Source organism: Aegilops tauschii, chromosome 1 (genome assembly GCF_002575655.3).
Source record: "Aegilops tauschii subsp. strangulata cultivar AL8/78 chromosome 1, Aet v6.0, whole genome shotgun sequence".
NCBI classification, from domain to species: domain Eukaryota; kingdom Viridiplantae; phylum Streptophyta; class Magnoliopsida; order Poales; family Poaceae; genus Aegilops; species Aegilops tauschii.
In genome coordinates, this window is record NC_053035.3 from 5,064,807 (window position 1) to 5,087,617 (window position 22,811).

At 49.7% G+C, this 22,811-nt stretch overlaps 2 protein-coding genes across 2 annotated transcripts; both read left to right on the top strand.

The window, feature by feature from the left end:
* Positions 1-2,357: 2,357 nt before the first annotated feature.
* On the top strand, positions 2,358-3,511 carry LOC109766026 (uncharacterized). Its single transcript, XM_020324802.4, has one exon. The coding sequence runs from the start codon at positions 2,434-2,436 to the stop codon at positions 3,409-3,411; it is 978 nt and encodes a 325-aa protein (XP_020180391.1). The 5' UTR covers positions 2,358-2,433; the 3' UTR covers positions 3,412-3,511.
* Positions 3,512-4,015: 504 nt separating this feature from the next.
* Positions 4,016-4,640, top strand: LOC141026558 (uncharacterized). Its single transcript, XM_073503322.1, has 2 exons — positions 4,016-4,581; positions 4,628-4,640. The coding sequence occupies exons 1-2, from the start codon at positions 4,016-4,018 to the stop codon at positions 4,638-4,640; spliced, it is 579 nt and encodes a 192-aa protein (XP_073359423.1).
* The last annotated feature ends 18,171 nt before the right edge of the window (positions 4,641-22,811 follow it).

The following is a 22,811-nucleotide window of genomic DNA, read 5'->3' on the forward strand; positions in this document are numbered from 1 at the left end:
CTGCTTCGACCCGTATGCAGCCCAATTCTCAAAACGCCTCACACTGTTTATCATCTTTGTTGCCATCTACGACCACCAAACAACCTCATAAAACAAAACAAACAAAAAAACTTCTGCTTGACGCTCTATTTCCTCTCACCATGATCTCTACAAGAAACTAACAGGTGACCATTTAGAGTCGCACCCACACACTCCAGTTCATTTTGTTCCCATCATCCTCCATTATGAGTGGACATCTGCCATGGGCTTAATATTTAAATTTAATCTTGATTGATCGAATATACAGGATTGCATATCTTCACCTATTATGGATTTCGTTCGCTTGATCCAGACCTGAATCTTATTTTGCTTGATTGAACACATGTTCTGGAATTCTATTTGAATATATGCATGGTACAAAAACCGTATGTGCTTCCCCTGCCGTGTCCATGGTGCTGCTAAGGCCACAACACCTTCAGATCCGTATTCGGTATTTCTCATTTTCTCTCCTCCGCACTGATGTGTGATGAAATATTTGGTTATCCTTTCTATTTTGCGACTCATTTATCCCTTGCATATCAGTTTCATGCTTAGCAATCTATTGATTAGCGATTTTACTGAATGTTGCTGCGAAAATATATCTCAAGTTGATTTGTCTATCAATCAACTTGATACTTTGTATGCCTCCATTAATATTCTTGAATTGAAGGTTACCATTGTTTCATGGCTTTCATTTGTTGTCTGTTGTCCTCAAGAATCCTCTCAATTTTGTTGTAGGTTTGCTGAAACCTTCTGACTGACCAGTATTGTTATTGACTAGCTACTTGTAATAATGTCAATTTCAACAGACAATGTTTTTCCTACTCCCTTACACGTCTGCTAGATCCCCTGTTGTAATTTATCAAAAATTTATACACAAGCTGCCTTTCCATAATTTGAAACATTGTACTTTCTACTTGCCTGCAGGAAGAACTCTTTTGTTATGGACCCCCTTATCTGGCGAATAGTCGCCAGGATGGGGTGGCATTTGCGAATGATTCGCTGGCAGTTTTAGTTTGAGGGATGGAAGTTTACATCAGGGCGACATGACAATTTCTTTTTGAGAAGGCAAATTGTTGTTTTAAATAGACGTCGTTTGATCTTGTCTCGGAACCGAAACTGCCATCAAAAGAGTTTCGTTTGCCACCTCTCTCCCAGCAAACGATTGCCAATTATGATTACCGTTTGTTATATGCATGAACTGTGCGTCTACAGTTGGCGGCAACGAGGTTGAGGAGACCGGTGTCATCGGCAGCGGCTTCAGCCGGTGGAGGCGTCCTATGGTTGACGGCCGTGCTCCTTCCTGCTCGAGAAGAAAAGTGAGAGGGTGGTGAGAGGTGAAGAGAGCAGGAGGCGGCAGCCTGGTGCTGCTGCGGGTCGCAGTAGGAGCCAAGGTGGCGGTGCCAGGTGGCTCGGGCTGTTATGCGGGCGCGCGAGCGACACCGAGCCCTCAACAACCGTGTCCGTTTCAGTTGGGTCTTCCATGTTGGGTACACTGGTGGTGTCCGGCTCTCCGTCTGCGTCCATTGTCCGTTTTGGCGACCCAAACAGACAAAAAGCGGACAAAAATTCGTGTCCGTTTGAGTCATTGCGTTGAAGTTGGCCTTATGCTATTCCACAGTATACTCAACGCACTCTAATTCACATAGCATGCTATTACATGCGTCATTGTATTTGATACACCGTGTGCAATAGTTTTTTTTTTCTGGTGATAATATATCTACTACCAAACCAAGTATAAAGTTCCTCAAAGGGTTTAATATCATGTTCATGGTGTTCTCGTGGAAATGCATGGGAATCATCTAGTGTCTATTAACAACTCATACGACATTACTAACATTGGCATAAAAAAAGAATTGATGAGTCATGTATGCTTGTTCATCTTACCATCATATTACACAAAAATACGAAGTTAGTTCAGAAAGAAATAGTCTAGAACAATCTTCATATTAATAGCATGATCTATCTTAACAACGCCAAGCAAGACTATAAACTTAGTTCCCGACAAGCTATGCCAACCTAGATGTGCCTAACAACTTGTAGAACATTACAAACTTAGTTTTAGAAAGGGATGTAATCTAGATAAGTGTTTCGCATGTAAAATGAATATGATGAGTCATTACGATTATCAAGCTTTCCTGGCACTCCATGGATGTGTGCTGCAAGAAAGCAACTTTGGCGATCAATCCGAAAATTACACTTGTAAGTAGCGCCACCGAACAAAACATACCAAAGGATCAGTTTGATAAGACTAGAGGAACTTTACAAGAAAGCAAATGTGAAGACGAAAAGAAATCATTTCACGGCAGCTATAAATAGCCATACGCCATGAAGACCCCCTTCCATCATCCATCCTTCAGACATTTGGAGCACAAGCATCCATAATAAACAATCAAGAGTAACCACAAATCCACTATGAAGATCTTCTTGGTCTTTGCCCTCCTCGTTGCATCAACGACCATCACCACCGCGACCGCACAGCTCGACCCTAGCATCCATGACCAAGAAAGGCCACAACAATCGTTTCTGCAACAGCAACCACTTATCCAGCAACAACCATACCCGCCTCAAGAGCCACAACAACCACTATTCCCGCAAAAAGAGCCACAACAACCATTTCCGCTGCAGCAGCCACAATACCAGCAACAACAACCGTATCCACAACAACCACTTCCCCAAGAACAACTTCCCCAACAACATTTATTTCCGCAGCAGCCGCCACAACAACAATTTCCACAACAGATGCCTCTTCCGCATCAACAACAAACATTCCCGCAACAACAACAACAACAACAAGAACAACTCCCACAACAACAACCACAATTCCCGCAACAACAACCATTTTCCCAATATCAACAACCATTAACACAACAACCATACTCGCAAGAGCAACCATTGCCACAACAACAACCTTCTGTAGAGGAAAAACAACAATTGAACTTGTGCAAGGAGTTCCTCCTGCAGCAGTGTAACCCAGAGGAGAAACTGTCGTTACTCCAGTCAGTGATCCCGTTCCTCCGACCAAAGACCTCACAACAGAACAGCTGCCAGTTGAAGCGACTACAATGTTGTCGACAACTTGCACATATCAGTGAACCGTCCCGATGCCCGGCCATCCACAACATTGTGCATGCCATCGTCATGCAACAACAACATGTGGATAGAGGTTTCGGCCAGCCTCAACCACAACAGTTGGGCCAGGAAATGCCCATGCAGCCTCAACATCAATTGGGCCAGCACTCTATCCTACCTCAACAACTAGCCCAGTACAAGTTGGTTAGGTTACTTGTGATTCAGACCCTTCCTATGTTATGCAACGTGCATGTCCCGTCTGATTGCTACACCATTACTGCACCATTTGGTAGCATGACTGCCTACAATGGTGGACAATGAAATCACAATAGTTGTACTACTAGATAGATGGACCTTCATTGTTTACTCGATTGGACGATCGATGTAGCAATGAAATAAAATAAAATGCCGTGCACCATCATATGCGTGACTCCAACCAGTACAAGTTCAAACTTGGGAATAAAGGCAAACAAAATATTCCACGTCATGCACATCTACTTTGATAGGAACTGCAATCCATGGATTATGTATCATTTTTTTCATAGGTATATCAACCCAGTCCCACCATGTGATGTCAAAAAAGGAACCTCCTTATCCGGAAAATTTAGTTCAGCGATCTCATGCCTCTAATCCCCCCAGCCACCATAGTCCGTTGACGACGGCGTGGAGGTAGGATCTCAATGTCATGTCCCGGTCCATGACTTGTACCAGCATGTGTCGTGTGAGCTTTTTGGAAAAAAATGTGTTCGTGTGTGGATTTGGTGTATAGTGTTGATCATCTGCAGCCGCTGCCTAGGGCCGCCGCCGCCACTCCCTCTCGCGCCGCGCCTCCCCTCCCCGCGCCGCGCCGCCTCTCCCGCCGCGCCGCACCTCCTCCTCCCCAAACCCTAGCCGCCGCCCCTTCCTCTCCCACCGCGCTGTCGCTATGTCATCCACCGCCCCCACCTACTCCAACCCCTTCGTCTGGCCGGACACCGCTGACATCTGTGACATCAACATTCACGAACGCGTCCCCGTCGTCCTCGATGTCACCGACTCTACGTACTTCGCGTGGAAGACGTACTTCTCGCTGCTCTTCCGCAAGAACAATCTTGTGGATCACGTTGACTGCACCGTCGACTCCCGTATTATGGTGGGCGACTCCGAGTGGACCGCGATCGACGCCATGCTCATCCGGTGGTTCTTCACCACCATCTCGAAGGACCTGTTTCACACGGTCGTGAGCGATGGTGATGACGCCCGCGCGGTGTGGGTCAAGCTCAACGGCCTCTTCACCGACAACAAGCTTCAGCGCTGCGTTTTTCTGCAGCAGAATTTTTTTGACTGTCATCAGGATGATCAGTCTATCGATGACTACTGCCGCCGCCCGAAGACGTTGGCGGATGAGCTCCGTGACATCGGCGCGAAGGTTGATGACGACCTCCTCCTCAGCAGGCTCACCTCCGGCCTCAATGAGGACTTCGGCAACGCCGCCTCCAACCTCTCCTTAATGCCGGAGCCCTCCTTCCCCAAGTTTGTGGCGTACTTGCGGTTGGAGGAGCGCCGGATGAAGGGGTCAAGAAGCGTGTGCAGCACCACGCCCTCGCCGCCGGCACCTCGCGTGGCGCCCCACCACCGGCCGCCCCGCCACCAGCCGCCGCCCCACCACCGGCCGCCCCGCCACCAGCCGCCGCCCCCCGCGCCCCCGGGGTTTTTCCCCTTGCCGCCCGCGCCTCCCGCCCCTCCCGCTGCCCCCCAGCAGCAGCAGCCGGGTGGCAGGCGCTGCGGCAACCGCCGCGAGGGCGGCCGCAAGCAGCAGCAACAGGCGCATGGGGGGCCCCTCGTCAGCAGCAGCAGGCCACCCCTCCATGGACTTACGGCACCAACCCGTGGACGGGCGTCGTACACGTGTACTCGATGCCGGTCCTTCGGGCTCCTGTTCCAGGCAGCATTGGGCCTCGTTCGGCGAGCCACCAGGCACTCTTCACCGCGCAGAACGCCGCCCCCTACAGCGGCTACGGCGCCGCGCCCGCGCCCACCTACGACGCCGCGCCCGCCTAGGGCGCCGCTCCCGCGCCGGCCTATGGAGGGTTTTTCCCTCCCCAGGTGCCGCCGCCGTGGGACCCGGCCCTCCTCGCCGCTCTGCAGTCGGCTCCGTCACCGAGTAACTACGGTGGCGGAGGTGACTGGTACATGGACTCGGGCGCCATCGCTCACATGACTGCTCATCCCGGTAACCTCACGTCTTCCACTCCCGTTCATACTCCCACTCGCCTCACCATTGGTAATGGTTCCTCTCTACCCGTTACACATGTTGGTCATATGTCGTTTCCTTCCACTTCTACTCCCATTAATATGTCTAATGTTCTTGTCTATCCAGACTTAGTTACCAACCTTGTCACTGTTCGCCGCCTTGCTCGTGAGATCCTATAACTGCTGAATTTGATGATATTGGCTTTTCTGTGAAGGACGCCTGTATAGGGATGGTACTCCATCGATGTGACAGTCCGGACGAGCTTTATCCGGTGCATCCTTCCGGCGCCGCCACCACCCGTCCTGCCGCCTTCGCCGCCATTGTCGATCTTTGGCACGCCCGCCTCGGTCACCCCAACTCCACAGTTTTGCGTTAGATTCTTCAGAGTTTTTCATTCTCATGTAATAAGGTTGACGACCACTCTTGTGAGGCCTGCCGTCTGGGCAAGCACGTTCGTCTCCCGTTTAGCAAGTCTACACACATTTCCACTTTTCCGTTTCAATTATTGCATAGTGATGTTTGGATGTCCCCGGTTGCGAGCAACACGGGTTATTTATACTATCTGGTGATATTGGATGATTTTTTCCAATATGTGTGGACATTCCCTCTCCGTCGCAAGTCCGACGATCTCGCCACACTCACCGCATTTTATTCATATGTCACCACACAATTTGGTCGTCCTATTCTTGCCTTGCAAACTGACAACGGAAATGAGTTCGACAACGTCGCCGTTCGCAATCTCCTTGCGTCCCACGGCACTATCTTTCGGCTCACTTGCCCCTACACGTCGCAGCAGAATGGCCGCGCTGAGCACGTCACCCGCACTCTTGATGACTGTGTCCTCACGTTGCTCTTCCACTCCAACGTGCCTCCTCGGTTTTGGCCGGACGCCCTCTCGACCGCCAGCCTTCTTATTAACATTCGTCCATGTCATCCACGCTGGAACTACTCCTCTCACCAGCTCCTCTTTGGCGCGGCTCCGTCTTATGACGGTCTTCGCATTTCCGGGTGTCTCAGTTATCCTCGCACCGCGTCCACTACTCCTCACAAACTCGCTCCCCGGTCGATTCCTTGCATCTTCCTCGGCTATCCTCCCAACTCCAAAGGTTACCGGTGCTATGATCCAGTGTCCCACCGCGTTATCACTTTGCGGCATGTGTACTTTGATGAGCTGGTGTTCCCGTTTCAGCAGGTACCCTCGGCCTCTCCCGCGGCGCGATTCGCCCCTCCTACCACCTCTGGCGAGTTGCCCCCACGCCGAGCACTGGGCCCGGCCCTGCCCGCGCTCCCAGCGGCGACCACGCCCTCCCGCGGCGCGTCGGGTGTGGCTGCCCCCTCGGGTGCCCCTGCCACCGCGGCCTCCGGCGCCCCTTCCGCCGCCCCCAGCGCCGCGGCTCCTCTGGCCGCGCCCGACATAGCGGCCCCGCTGGCCGCCCCCGACGTAGCGGCCCCGCTGGCCGCCCCCGACGTAGCGGCTGATGTAGATCGTTGCAGAAATTAAAATATTTCTACGCATCACCAAGAACAATCTATGGAGTCTTCTAGCAACGAGAGGGAAAAGAGTGCATCTACATACCCTTGTAGATCGCGAGCGGAAGCGTTCAAGTGAACGAGGTTGATGGAGTCGTACTCGTCGTGATCCAAATCACCGATGACCGAGCGCCGAACGGACGGCACCTCCGCGTTCAACACACGTACGGTTGGGGAAGACGTCTCCTCCTTCTTGATCCAGCAAGGGGGAGGGAGAGGTTGATGGAGATCCAGCAGCACGACGGCGTGGTGGTGGAAGTAGCGGGGATCTCGGCAAGGCTTCGCCAAGCACAGTGAGAGGGAGAGGTGTCACGGGAGGGAGAGGGAGGCGCCAGGGGCTGTGGTGCGGCTGCCCTCCCTCCCCCCTCCTATATATAGGCCTCCTGGGGGGGGCGCCGGCCCTGGGAGATCTGATCACCAGGGGGCGGCGGCCAAGGGGTGGCTCCCCCCCCCAACCCAAGTGGGGGGCGCCCCCACCCCTAGGGTTTCCAACCCTAGGCGCAGGGGGAGGCCCAAGGGGGCGCACCAGCCCACCAGGGGCTGGTTCCCGTCCCACTTCAGCCCATGGGGCCCTCCGGGATAGGTGGCCCCACCCGGTGGACCCCCGGGACCCTTCCGGTGGTTCCGGTACAATACCGGTAACCCCCGAAACTTTCCCGGTGGCCGAAACTGGACTTCCTATATATAATTCTTCACCTCCGGACCATTCCGGAACTCCTCGTGACGTCCGGGATCTCATCCGGGACTCCGAACAACTTTCGGGTTACCGCATAATAATATCTCTACAACCCTAGCGTCACCAAACCTTAAGTGTGTAGACCCTACGGGTTCGGGAGACACGCAGACATGACCGAGACGACTCTCCGGTCAATAACCAACAGCGGGATCTGGATACCCATGTTGGCTCCCACATGTTCCTCGATGATCTCATCGGATGAACCACGATGTCGAGGATTCAATCAATCCCGTATACAATTCCTTTTGTCAATCGGTACGTTACTTGCCCGAGATTCGATCGTCCGTATCCCAATACCTTGTTCAATCTCGTTACTGGCAAGTCACTTTACTCGTACCGTAATGCATGATCCCGTGACCAAACACTTGGTCACATTGAGCTCATTATGATGATGCATTACCGAGTGGGCCCAGAGATACCTCTCCGTCATACGGAGTGACAAATCCCAGTCTCGATCCGTGCCAACCCAACAGACACTTTCGGAGATACCCGTAGTGCACCTTTATAGTCACCCAGTTACGTTGTGACATTTGGTACACCCAAAGCACTCCTACGGTATCCGGGAGTTGCACGATCTCATGGTCTAAGGAAATGATACTTGACATTGGAAAAGCTCTAGCAAATGAACTACACGATCTTTTGTGCTATGCTTAGGATTGGGTCTTGTCCATCACATCATTCTCCTAATGATGTGATCCCGTTATCAATGACATCCAATGTCCATAGTCAGGAAACCATGACTATCTGTTGATCAACGAGCTAGTCAACTAGAGGCTCACTAGGGACATGTTGTGGTCTATGTATTCACACATGTATTACGATTTCCGTAAAACACAATTATAGCATGAACAATAGACAATTATCATGAACAAGGAAATATAATAATAACCATTTTATTATTGCTTCTAGGGCATATTTCCAACAGTCTCCCACTTGCACTAGAGTCAATAATCTAGTTACATTGTGATGAATCGAACACCCATAGAGTTCTGGTGTTGATCATGTTTTGCTCTAGGAAGAGGTTTAGTCAACGGATCTGCTACATTCAGGTCCGTATGTACTTTACAAATATCTATGTCTCCATTTTGAACACTTTCACGAATGGAGTTGAAGCGACGCTTGATATGCCTGGTCTTCCTGTGAAACCTGGGCTCCTTGGCAAGGGCAATAGCTCCAGTGTTGTCACAGAAGAGAGTCATCGGGCCCGACGCATTGGGAATCACCCCTAGGTCGGTAATGAACTCCTTCATCCAGATTGCTTCTTGCGCTGCCTCTGAGGCCGCCATGTACTCCGCTTCACATGTAGATCCCGCCACGACGCTTTGCTTGCAACTGCACCAGCTTACTGCCCCTCCATTCAAAATATACACGTATCCGGTTTGTGACTTCGAGTCATCCAGATCTATGTCGAAGCTAGCGTCGACGTAACCCTTTACGACGAGCTCTTCGTCACCTCCATAAACGAGAAACATATCCTTAGTCCTCTTCAGGTACTTCAGGATATTCTTGACCGCTGTCCAGTGTTCCATGCCGGGATTACTTTGGTACCTACCTACCAAACTTACGACAAGGTTTACATCAGGTCTGGTACACAGCATGGCATACATAATAGACCCTATGGCCGAGGCATAGGGGATGACACTCATCTTTTCTCTATCTTCTGCCGTGGTCGGGCATTGAGCCGTGCTCAATTGCACACCTTGCAATACAGGCAAGAACCCCTTCTTGGACTGATCCATATTGAACTTCTTCAATATCTTGTCAAGGTACGTACTCTGTGAAAGACCAATGAGGCGTCTTGATCTATCTCTATAGATCTTGATGCCTAATATATAAGCAGCTTCTCCAAGGTCCTTCATTGAAAAACACTTATTCAAATAGGCCTTTATACTTTCCAAGAATTCTATATCATTTCCCATCAATAGTATGTCATCCACATATAATAAGAGAAATGCTACAGAGCTCCCACTCACTTTCTTGTAAACACAGGCTTCTCCATAAGTCTGTGTAAACCCAAACGCTTTGATCATCTCATCAAATCGAATGTTCCAACTCCGAGATGCTTGCACCAGCCCATAGATGGAGCGCTGGAGCTTGCATACCTTGTTAGCATTCTTAGGATCGACAAAACCTTCCGGCTGCATCATATACAATTCTTCCTTAAGAAAGCCGTTAAGGAATGCCGTTTTGACGTCCATTTTCCATATCTCATGATCATAGAATGCGGCAATTGCTAACATGATTCGGACGGACTTCAGCTTCGCTACGGGTGAGAAAGTCTCATCGTAGTCAACCCCTTGAACTTGTCGATAACCCTTAGCGACAAGTCGAGCCTTATAGATGGTCACATTGCCATCCGCGTCTGTCTTCTTCTTAAAGATCCATTTATTTTCTATGGCTCGCCGATCATCGGGCAAGTCAGTCAAAGTCCATACTTCGTTTTCATACATGGATCCTATCTCGGATTGCATGGCTTCAAGCCATTTGTTGGAATCCGGGCCCGCCATCGCTTCTTCACAGTTCAAAGGTTCACCGTTGTCTAACAACATGATTTCCAGGACAGGGTTGTCGTACCACTCTGGTGCGGAACGTGTCCTTGTGGACCTACGAAGTTCAGCAATAACTTGATCCGAAGCTTCATGATCATCATCATTAACTTCCTCCCCAGTCGGTGTAGGCACCACAGGAACATCTTCCCGTGCTGCGCTACTTTCCGGTTCGGAAGGGGTGACTATCACCTCATCAAGTTCCACTTTCCTCCCACTCACTTCTTTCGAGAGAAACTCTTTCTCCAGAAAGGACCCGTTCTTGGCAACAAAGATTTTGCCTTCGGATCTGAGGTAGAAGGTATACCCAATGGTTTCCTTAGGGTATCCTATGAAGACGCATTTTTTCGACTTGGGTTCGAGCTTTTCAGGTTGAAGTTTCTTGACATAAGCATCGCATCCCCAAACTTTTAGAAACGACAGCTTAGGTTTCTTCCCAAACCATAATTCATACGGTGTCGTCTCAACGGATTTCGACGGAGCCCTATGTAAAGTGAATGCGGCAGTCTCTAAAGCATAGCCCCGAAATGAGAGCGGTAGATCGGTAAGAGACATCATAGATCGCACCATATCCAATAGAGTGCGATTACGACGTTCGGACACACCATTTCGCTGAGGTGTTCCAGGCGGCGTGAGTTGTGAAACGATTCCACATTTCCTTAAGTGTGTGCCAAATTCGTGACTTAAATATTCTCCCCCACGATCTGATCGTAAGAACTTTATTTTCCTGTCACGTTGATTCTCAACCTCACTCTGAAATTCCTTGAACTTTTCAAAGGTTTCAGACTTGTGTTTCATTAGGTAGACATACCCATATCTACTTAAGTCATCAGTGAGAGTGAGAACATAACGATAGCCACCACGAGCCTCAACACTCATTGGACCGCACACATCAGTATGTATGATTTCCAATAAGTTGGTTGCTCGCTCCATTGTTCCGGAGAACGGAGTCTTGGTCATCTTACCCATGAGGCATGGTTCTCACGTGTCAAATGATTCGTAATCAAGAGACTCCAAAAGTCCATCTGCATGGAGCTTCTTCATGCGTTTGACACCAATGTGACCAAGGCGGCAGTGTCACAAGTATGTGGGACTATCATTATCAACTTTACATCTTTTGGTATTCACACTATGAATATGTGTAACATCACGTTCGAGATTCATTAAGAATAAACCATTGACCAGTGGGGCATGACCATAAAACATATCTCTCATATAAATAGAACAACCATTATTCTCGGATTTAAATGAGTAGCCATCTCGAATTAAACGAGATCCTGATACGATGTTCATGCTCAAAGCTGACACTAAATAACAATTATCGAGGTTTAAAACTAATCCCGTAGGTAAATGTAGAGGCAGCGTGCCGACGGCGATCACATTGACCTTGGAACCATTCCCGACGCGCATCGTCACCTCGTCCTTCGCCAGTCTCCGCTTATTCCGCAGCTCCTGTTTTGAGTTACAAATATGAGCAACCGCACCGGTATCAAATACCCAGGAGCTACTACGAGTACTGGTAAGGTACACATCAATTACATGTATATCACATATACCTTTGGTGTTGCCGGCCTTCTTGTCCGCTAAGTATTTGGGGTAGTTCCGCTTCCAGTGACCACTTCCCTTGCAATAAAAGCACTCAGTCTCCGGCTTGGGTCCATTCTTTGACTTCTTCCCGGCAACTGGATTACCGGGCGCGGCAACTCCCTTGCCGTCCTTCTTGAAGTTCTTCTTACCCTTGCCTTTCTTGAACTTAGTGGTTTTATTCACCATCAACACTTGATGTTCCTTTTTGATCTCCACCTCCGCTGATTTCAGCATTGAATATACCTTAGGAATGGTCTTTTCCATCCCCTGCATATTGAAGTTCATCACAAAGCTCTTGTAGCTTGGTGGAAGCGACTGAAGGATTCTGTCAATGACCGCGTCATCCGGGAGATTAACTCCCAGGTGAGACAAGCGGTTGTGTAACCCAGACATTTTGAGTATGTGCCCACTAACAGAACTATTTTCCTCCATTTTACAACTGAAGAACTTGTCGGAGACTTCATATCTCTCGACCCGGGCATGAGCTTGGAAAACCATTTTCAGCTCTTCGAACATCTCATATGCTCCATGTTTCTCAAAACGCTTTTGGAGCCCCGGTTCTAAGCTGTAAAGCATGCCGCACTGAACGAGGGAGTAATCATTAGCACGTGATTGCCAAGCGTTCATAACGTCTTGGTTCTCTGGGATGGGTGCTTCACCTAGCGGTGCTTCTAGGACATAATCTTTCTTGGCAGCTATGAGGATGATCCTCAGGTTCCGGACCCAGTCCGTATAGTTGCTGTCATCATCTTTCAGCTTGATTTTCTCTAGGAACGCGTTGAAGTTGAGGGCAACGTGGTCCATTTGATCTACAAGACATATTGTAAAGATTTTAGACTAATTTCATGATAATTAAGTTCATATAATCAAATTATTCAATGAACTCCCACTCAGATAGACATCCCTCTAGTCATCTAAGTGAAGCATGATCCGAGTCAACTAGGCCGTGTCCGATCATCACGTGAGACGGACTAGTCAAGAATCGGTGAACATCTTCATGTTGATCGTATCTTCTATACGACTCATGCTCGACCTTTCGGTCTTCCGTGTTCCGAGGCCATGTCTGTACATGCTAGGCTCGTCAAGTCAACCTAAGTGTATTGCGTGTGTTCCGAGGCCATGTCTGTACATGCTAGGCTCGTCAACACCCGTTGTATGCGAACGTTAGAATCTATCACACCCGATCATCACGTGGTGCTTCGAAACAACGAACCTTCGCAACGGTGCACAGTTAGGGGGAAAACTTTCTTGAAATTATTATAAGGGATCATCTTACTTACTACCGTCGTACTAAGCAGATAAGATGTAAAAACATGATAAACATCACATGCAATCAAATAGTGACATGATATGGCCAATATCATTTTGCTCCTTTGATCTCCATCTTCGGGGCGCCATGATTATCTTCATCACCGGCATGACACCATGATCTCATCATCATGATCTCCATCATCTTGTCTTCATGAAGTTGTCACGCCAAGATTACTTCTACTTCTATGGCTAACGTGTTTAGCAATAAAGTAAAGTAATTTACATGGCGTTATTCAATGACGCGCAGGTCATACAAAAATAAAGACAACTCCTATGGCTCCTGCCGGTTGTCATACTCATCGACATGCAAGTCGTGATTCCTATTACAAGAACATGATCAATCTCATACATCACATATATCATTCATCACATCTTCTGGCCATATCACATCACAAGGCACATGCTGCAAAAACAAGTTAGACGTCCTCTAATTGTTGTTGCAAGTTTTTACGTGGCTTCTATAGGTTTCTAGCAAGAACGTTTCTTATCTACGTAAAACCACAACGTGATATGCCAATTTATATTTACCCTTCATAAGGACCCTTTTCATCGAATCCGTTCCGACTAAAGTGGGAGAGACAGACACCCGCTAGCCACCTTATGCAACTAGTGCATGTCAGTCGGTGGAACATGTCTCACGTAAGCGTACGTGTAAGGTCGGTCCGGGCCGCTTCATCCCACAATACCGCCGAAACAAGATAAGACTAGTAGTGGCAAGAAAAATTGACAACATCTACGCCCACAACTGCTTTGTGTTCTACTCGTGCATAGAAACTACACATAGGCCTGGCTCTTGATGCCACTGTTGTAGATCGTTGCAGAAATTAAAAAAATTCTACGCATCACCAAGAACAATCTATGGAGTCTTCTAGCAACGAGAGGGGAAAGAGTGCATCTACATACCCTTGTAGATCGCGAGCGGAAGCGTTCAAGTGAACGGGGTTGATGGAGTCGTACTCGTCGTGATCCAAATCACCGATGACCGAGCGCCGAACGGACGGCACCTCCGCGTTCAACACACGTACGGTTGGGGAAGACGTCTCCTCCTTCTTGATCCAGCAAGGGGGGAGAGGTTGATGGAGATCCAGCAGCACGACGGTGTGGTGGTGGAAGTAGCGGGGATCTCGGCAGGGCTTCGCCAAGCACAGCGAGAGGGAGAGGTGTCACGGGAGGGAGAGGGAGGCGCCAGGGGCTGTGGTGCGGCTGCCCTCCCTCCCCCCTCCTATATATAGGCCTCCTGGGGGGGGGCGCCGGCCCTGGGAGATCTGATCACCAGGGGGCGGCGGCCAAGGGGTGGCTCCCCCCCCCCCAACCCAAGTGGGGGGCGCCCCCACCCCTAGGGTTTCCAACCCTAGGCGCAGGGGGAGGCCCAAGGGGGCGCACCAGCCCACCAGGGGCTGGTTCCCGTCCCACTTCAGCCCATGGGGCCCTCCGGGATAGGTGGCCCCACCCGGTGGACCCCCGGGACCCTTCCGGTGGTTCCGGTACAATACCGGTAACCCCCGAAACTTTCCCGGTGGCCGAAACTGGACTTCCTATATATAATTCACCTCCGGACCATTCCGGAACTCCTCATGACGTCCGGGATCTCATCCAGGACTCCCAACAACTTTCGGGTTACCGCATACTAATATCTCTACAACCCTAGCGTCACCGAACCTTAAGTGTGTAGACCCTACGGGTTCGGGAGACACGCAGACATGACCGAGACGACTCTCCGGTCAATAACAAACAGCGGGATCTGGATAACCATGTTGGCTCCCACATGTTCCTCGATGATCTCATCGGATGAACCACGATGGCGAGGATTCAATCAATCCCGTATACAATTCCCTTTGTCAATAGGTACGTTACTTGCCCGAGATTCGATCGTCCGTATCCCAATACCTTGTTCAATCTCGTTACCGGCAAGTCACTTTACTCGTACCGTAATGCATGATCCCGTGACCAAACACTTGGTCACATTGAGCTCATTATGATGATGCATTACCGAGTGGGCCCAGAGATACCTCTCCGTCATACGGAGTGACAAATCCCAGTCTCGATCCGTGCCAACCCAACAGACACTTTCGGAGATACCCGTAGTGCACCTTTATAGTCACCCAGTTACGTTGTGACATTTGGTACACCCAAAGCACTCCTACGGTATCCGGGAGTTGCACGATCTCATGGTCTAAGGAAATGATACTTGACATTGGAAAAGCTCTAGCAAACGAACTACACGATCTTTTGTGCTATGCTTAGGATTGGGTCTTGTCCATCACATCATTCTCCTAATGATGTGATCCCATTATCAATGACATCCAATGTCCATAGTCAGGAAACCATGACTATCTATTGATCAACGAGCTAGTCAACTAGAGGCTCACTAGGGACATGTTGTGGTCTATGTATTCACACATGTATTACGATTTCCGGATAACACAATTATAGCATGAACAATAGACAATTATCATGAACAAGGAAATATAAGAATAACCATTTTATTATTGCCTCGAGGGCATATTTCCAACAGCGGCCCCGCTGGCCGCCCCCGATACCGTGGCCCCCTCGGGCGCTCCCGTCGCGCCCTCTGGCGCCGCCGCGGGTGGTCCCTCGGAGTCTTCGGAGACCGGCTTGACCTCATCATCGCCGGTCCCCCTCTCGGCTCCGCCTACAGCGGCCGCACCTCTCACTGGTGTGGTTACTCGGGCTCGGACTGGGACGTTTCGTCCCAGCACGCGCTACACCTCCGATGAGTACGCGTGTGCCGCGTCTACCTCGGCCCCGTCCCCGCTCCCCACCTCCGCCCGCGCAGCCCTTCGGGATCCGAACTGGCTTGCTGTGATGCGTGAGGAGTTTGACGCCCTACAGCGCAACCGCACGTGGCAGCTTGCCCCGCGGCCTCCCCATGCCAATCTTATCACTAGCAAGTGGGCCTTCCGCCACAAGACTCACCCCGACGGTTCTCTTGAGCGCTACAAGGCGAGTTGGGTCGTGCCCGGTTTTCGCCAGCGCGACGGCGTGGACTTCACCCACACCTTCGCCCCGGTTGTCCAACCGGGAATGATTCGCATTGTTCTCCAGCTTGCTGTCTCTCGCGCCTGGCCAGTTCACCAGCTCGACGTGTCCAATGCTTTCTTGCATGGCCATCTCGACGAGCAGGTGTTTTGTCAGCAACCTACTGGTTTCGTCGACACCGACTATCCGGACCACATGTGCTTGCTCTCCCGTTCTCTCTACGGGTTGAAGCAGGCACCTCGGGCCTGGTACCAGCGGATCCCGGCCTTCCTTCAGCGGTAGGGGTTCCGGTCCACACGGTCCGATGCCTCCCTGTTTGTTTATCACCAGGGCACCACCACCGCGTACCTTCTCCTGTACGTCGACGACATCATCCTGACTGCGTCTTCGCCTGCACTCCTTCAGCAGATCACAGCTCGCCTCGGCACCGAGTTTGCCCTCAAGAACATGGGGGCTCTTCACTACTTCCTCGGCATCGAGGTTGTCCGCCATGCCACTGGCTTCTTCCTGCATCAGCAGAAGTATGCCTACGAGCTTCTGGAGCGAGCCGGCATGCTTAACTGCAAGCCTGCTCCCACGCCTGTCGATACGAAGGCTAAGGTGTCTGCCGTCGAGGGCTCTCCGGCGTCTGATGCTCCCTTCTACCGCTCCATCGTCGGTGCTCTTCAGTACCTCACGCTGACACGTCCGGATATTCAGTATGTGTCCAGCAGGTGTGCCTCCACATGCATGCTCCTCATGATACTCACTGGGCTCTGGTGAAACGTATTCTCCAGTACATACGTAGCACCACAGCTATGGGTCTCACCCTGACGGCATCACCCAACACCAGCCTCGTCGGCTACTCCAACGCCGACTGGCTGGGTGTCCCGATACTCGGCGCTCCACTTCCGGCTATTGCGTCTACCTCGGGCCCTCTCTGATTTCGTGGTCGTCTAAACAACAACCCACGGTTTCACGATCGAGCGCCGATGCCGAGTACATGGCTGTGGCCAACGTCATCGCGGAGTGCTCTTGGCTACGACAGCTACTTCAGGAGTTGCTATGTGAGGTTACCAAGGCCACGCTTGTCTACTGCAACAACGTTTCCGCAGTGTACCTCGCTGCCAACCCTATTCACCACCGACGGACGAAGCATATTGAGCTCGACATTCACTTCGTCGGGGAGCACGTCGCACTTGGTCGTGTTCGAGTTCTGCATGTGCTCACCGATCAGGAGTTCACCGATGTTATGACCAAGGGACTACCCACCTCAACGTTTGAGGGCTTTCGATCCAGTCTCTGCGTCACCGGCGACGCTTCAACCGCGGGGGGTGTTGAACATGTGTACATGTACGTAGGTCTGGGTTTTGTATGCTGTACCTGTAGTGTCTGTCTCCCTCTGTATATATGTGTATCTTAGGAGACAAGATTCCGGTCGCATCCCTTGTACCTATATATATGTGCCTAGTGCACGATCAATGAGATATCGATGCACCAAATCATTCTCTACATATAGGAATGGAGCCCAGAGGGCAGTGTGTGTGCATTAGGCTTTAAAGGCCAGGACCATTTGCTTTGAGAGGCATGCCAATGAATCAATGTTCGGAACCCTATCTCCTATTCTTATGGTCCTCACCTCCTTTCTCTGATTCCTCACCCCAATTCTCCCAAAATATCCCAAATCTATCCAAATGCTGAGCTCATTTGTGCAACCTCGATCATTCCAACGACCGGGTCATGACACTCAGCGATGGGGTGGAGAGGGACATCCGGGGGTGGCAGTGCTGCTTGGAGGGTGTCATGAGACTCACAATGGCTCGATCGCGGATTTGTGGGGGAGGGCATGGTCGTGGCCACGGCATCATCGTGTGTGTCCATGTCTGGGCACGAGGGTGAGCCATCCCACGTCCCTCGTCCATGTCTGGGTACTAGCTGCTGCGCTAGCCAGGGCACCTCCTCCTCCCCAACCCCATACTCACCCATGTAGCCATCGGCATGGCCGTCGGTAACTGTAGTGGTGAGTGCCGCCGGGAGAGGGGATCGTGCCATACGTTGCCTCCTAATTGTGCCAGCGTGCTGGCTGCCTGCACTACAACACCGTGAACGAGTGTGGCATTCCTTGATGAAGGATGTCACCGCCGGTGTGTCAAAGCGTGAGTACGCAGCCATGAAGATCCCAACGCCACGCCTCTCGACACTTTATCATACATTGCTGTGCAGGTCACATCGAGAAACAATGATGCCACCATGTTAGATGCGGCTTTTGAGTCAGATCTTTGCTGACGGCAGTGCACCTGTGGTGAAGGATGGGTTGGACTCGGGTGCAGTAACTGGGGAATAATGCACATACATCTATGATCGCCGTATCGGGGGCGCCCGGGGATAGTGAAGATCTAGACAATGTTGCTTCAATGTCAGCGTCTTGGTGTGCGACAAAGGCGGAGCTGGTGGTGCCAGCAATGGATGCGTAGGTAGTCATTGCGGTGGAGGTCCTCGATGACCGTGATAATGAGATCAAGCGCTGCAACAGTGCATATCCAGGCGCGGCGCATCAGTATATATGCATGCACATCAGCGATGGTCGCCTGCGGCACTTGGTGGACTCTAGTGCCGATGAGCAAGGGTTGCACTGGTGGTTCTCCTTCGACTTCTAGCTCCAGAGCATCGACTTCAGTGTTATGGTGGATGCTACAGTGTGACCTGTGTATCGGTGTGGAGTGGCAGCATACATTTCCGTGCCGAGACATGGGTGTCTTGTCGGTGGTCATGACAAATTGACAATGGTCTAAAGTGGCAAGGAGTCCCTAGCATGGAGTCTTGGCGAAGGAGGCTATGGAATGATCCGTTTTCAGAATGCTGACTAAAACACCATTGTATGACCGGGGTGAAAACTCCTGTCGTGACCTTTATTGGTCGGTGGTCGGTCACGGTAGCGACAAACTTGAGGCATTACCTTGTTGAAGGCTTTGTCTACTTGCTAATGTACTGGTCCTCATCGGCTGATCTTGGCGACCATGATGAAAATTATTGTTTAGGTCCTCTCCGGTCGGACATGAAGACGATAGCGCGAGGACCTTTATCCCTTCTTGAAGGCGCTGCTATAGAAGATGTCGACTTAGTTGTAGCTGTCGACTTAGTCGTAGCTAGGCATTTATTTCATACCTTGTAATGGTTCGACCATGTGTGTGTTCGTTTCGTACTCTTCTGAATAATTAATAACTATGATCGTGTGCATTGTTATGATACAATGAATAAATATGAGTGTGTGCATCGCAATGATGCAGAGGCCAGAGGTTAACCCATGTTCAAAAAGAAAAAAACTAGTGTCTCGCAGTATTCTCCAATAGAAACTACAATCCATCATTTTTCTTTTGCACATCTTCCTCATCTAATTTCCCTGTTGCTGATTGTACTAGTTGAAATTACTCTACATTAGTCAGCCTGTATAACCAGTTGATTTTAGTGCACGCAATAGGAAGGAATGTAGCGGAAATCCAATTCGGCTCCCAGGTGCATGTGCTCCTACATGTGAAAAATGATTTAAAATGTTAAAAGAAATCCCAACAAAAATTTGATGTGTTCATAGTCACATCCAAATGCTACCTGAAAATTTTTAGGTCAAAAGGTTAAGCATTTTGTCATGCGCAAAAAAAAAACACACAAATTGAATACCAAATATTACACCTCAATTTGTTTTCTTTCACCGACGAAACCCTGCTGCTCCATTTTGCATGAAATTGTCAAGCATGTTTGCGACACTAAACACGAACATCTAAAAATATCAGGCTTTTTTAAAAATTATACTATTTTTTCGAATTTACTGTTCATGCAGGTGCAAAGCACTCGGAAGCCAAAACACCCTCCCCGAAATGTAGTACATATAGGTAATGTAGAATATGTGAATTGCACGATATATTGCTCTTCGTGCATAGGCACGTATATATAATGTACAAAGGTGGGACACGGACCTCAACTATACAAGGAACTAGGAGGCGGGCGCAATACACAATATTCACATGACACATATACTCAACAGATAAGTCTGTAGCAACCTTCTTTTATAAATATTGTACTACTAAACTAAGTTGTGATGACTAATTGCAATTCAACTCTTGGATGGCAATGAGAACGAGCTGTGTGACCATCTTGACTGATCTGCATCTTGTATGTGATTCTAAACAAATAGTATATGATAGAATTTATTGAATATTTACATTGGTAAAGATCAGCTGCTTCTATCTTTATCCTCCACCATCTTCCTTTCTGAAAATGTGTTCAATAAAAATTTCTCCACAAAAACAAACTTAAATTAGATATGCATAAGGCATACGACAGGGTGGAATGGTGCTTCCTGAAAAGAATGATGGAGAGGTTGGGTTTTGATAACACATGGGTCTCATTGATAATGTCTTGTGTGTCATCAGTTTCATACAATGTTTGCTTCAACGGGACAACCATGAACGTGTTCCACCCGACGAGAGGGCTAAGGCAGGGAGACCCCTTGTCTCCTTACCTATTTTTGTTGTGTGCTGAGGCCTTGTCAAGTTTGCTACAAAGGGAAGAGAACAATGGGAATCTAGTAGGTGTGAGAGTCTGTAGAGATGCACCACAAATTTCACATTTACTCTTTGCGGACGACTCCCTAATTATGATTAGAGCCGACGGGGCTAATGCTGAATGTCTACGGGATATTTTGGACGCTTACTGTGAGAGCTCGGGGCAGTTGGTAAGTGATGCCAAGTCCAGCATCTATTTTAGCCCGAATTTGGCAGTGGAAGAAAAAGTAGTAATATGTCAGAATCTGCGTATATTCACGGAAGCTATGAATGATAGATACCTGGGTCTACCGGCTATGGTGGGGGCGGACAGGAGCGAAGCTTTTGAATACCTTATCGACCGGATCAATCAGGTGTTGAGCGGATGGAAAGAGAAGATGCTATCTACAGGAGGGAAAGATGTGCTCATCAAGGCTGTTGCTCAAGCCATGCCAGTATTCGCGATGTCGGTGTTTAATATCCCGAAAAAAGTTTGCAAAGGGATGACGGATGCCATATCAAGATCCTGGTGGGGTGACGACGATAACCATAAGAGGATACATTGGGCGGCTTGGTGGAAACTTTGTATTCCGAAGAACAAAGGAGGGATGGGATTTAGAGATCTGCATAGCTTCAATCTTGCTTTGCTGGCCAAGCAAGTATGGAGATTGTGAAAATCCGGACTCATTGTGTGCGCAGGTCCTAAGATCGAGATACTACCCGGACGGGAAACTTCTGGATGCGAAGATGAAGCCTGGATGTTCATTCACATGGCAGAGTATATGCGCTGGTATTCATACCTTCAAAAGAGGGGCCATTTGGAGGATAGGAGATGGGTCACAAGTTAATATTTGGTCTGACCCATGGATAGCAGCGAGCGCGGATGGACGTGTAGTCACCCCGAGAGGAGCAAACCTGTTGTCGAAGGTATCTGACCTGATCGACCCGACGACAGGAGTGTGGGATCACGAGCTTATCATGGATACGTTCTGGCAGGTGGATGCGGAGAGAATCCTTGCTATTCTGCTGGCGCCGTCCGGGATGATGGATGATTTTATAGCGTGGAGGTTCACAAAGAATAACATTTTCACGGTTAGGTCGGCATATCACGCTGAGTGGGATCATTAGTTCGGATGCTGGTTCGAGCAAACGGAAGGCCAACCATCACAACAATATCCAGTCTCGGCAAAATTGTGGGAATCTTCACTGCCGGGTAAAGTCAAGATACATGCGTGGAAAGTGTTGCATGGGTTTTTGCCATGTTTTGGAGTCCTCGCGAATCATCATATAGCTATGCCCACGAATTGCCCAATGTGTGCAGGAGGATGCGAGGATATAAAGCATGTGTTGTTTACGGGTCCAAGAGCGGCTGAGATATGGAGATGCCTGAAATTGGATGGCTTTATAGAGGAGGCAAGCGAGGTGGATAGAGCTGGTTCATCGGTGCTGGACTATATCTTATGTGCACCGCGGAGAGGAAGTCTACTTCCGGATGTCAGTGCGCAGACCCTAATCCTTGTGGGAGTGTGGTATGTGTGGTGGGAGAGAAGGCAAAAGGTCCATGGAGAGGAAGTACAAACGCCAGCCCGATCGGCGCTGTCGATTTCTGCCCTAGCGACCAACTACACGAACGCAAGAAAGAAGGAGATGGGCGTGAAGAAGGGAGGATGAACCAAGCCAAGGGAGGGATTCGTGAAGCTCAACGTTGATGCATCATTTTATGCACAGAATCTGAACGGAGCAGTTGGGGCAGTGCTCAGGTATTACAAAGGGTTCTTAGCAGCCTCCAACAACAAACTGGAGCACGTGTCGGATGCAGCATCAGCAGAAGCATATGCACTGAGGCATGGCCTCCTCCTAGCGCAACAGATGGGAGTAAACAAGCTGGTGGTGGAGGCGGATTGTGTGGAGGTGATCAGTACAATGAACTCGGGTGGCTTCACTGCAACAGGAGCGGCGGCAATTTACGCAGACTGCAACGTTTTATCAGTAGGTTATACTTCGGTGTCTTTCATTCACTGCCCTAGGGAGGCAAACTGTGTCTCTCATGAGCTAGCTAGGCTGGCGGTTTTTAGTCCACCCGGGTTGTGGGTTGAGGAACCACCGGCATCTATTGTAAGGTGGCTGGTGGATGATGTAACGGTTGTTTGATCTAATAAAGAGGCCGAAGTTTCAAAAAAAAAAACTTAATTGGACAGAAAATATCCCCGGCAAGTCACATATCTTGTGCAACTGTTCACTACTGAAAGGATATTCTGCAA

Excerpts from the sequence above, each read along its gene's own strand:
- LOC141026558 (XM_073503322.1), top strand. The coding sequence starts at position 4,016 with ATGTCATCCACCGCCCCCACCTACTCCAACCCCTTCGTCTGGCCGGAC.
- LOC109766026 (XM_020324802.4), top strand. The coding sequence starts at position 2,434 with ATGAAGATCTTCTTGGTCTTTGCCCTCCTCGTTGCATCAACGACCATC.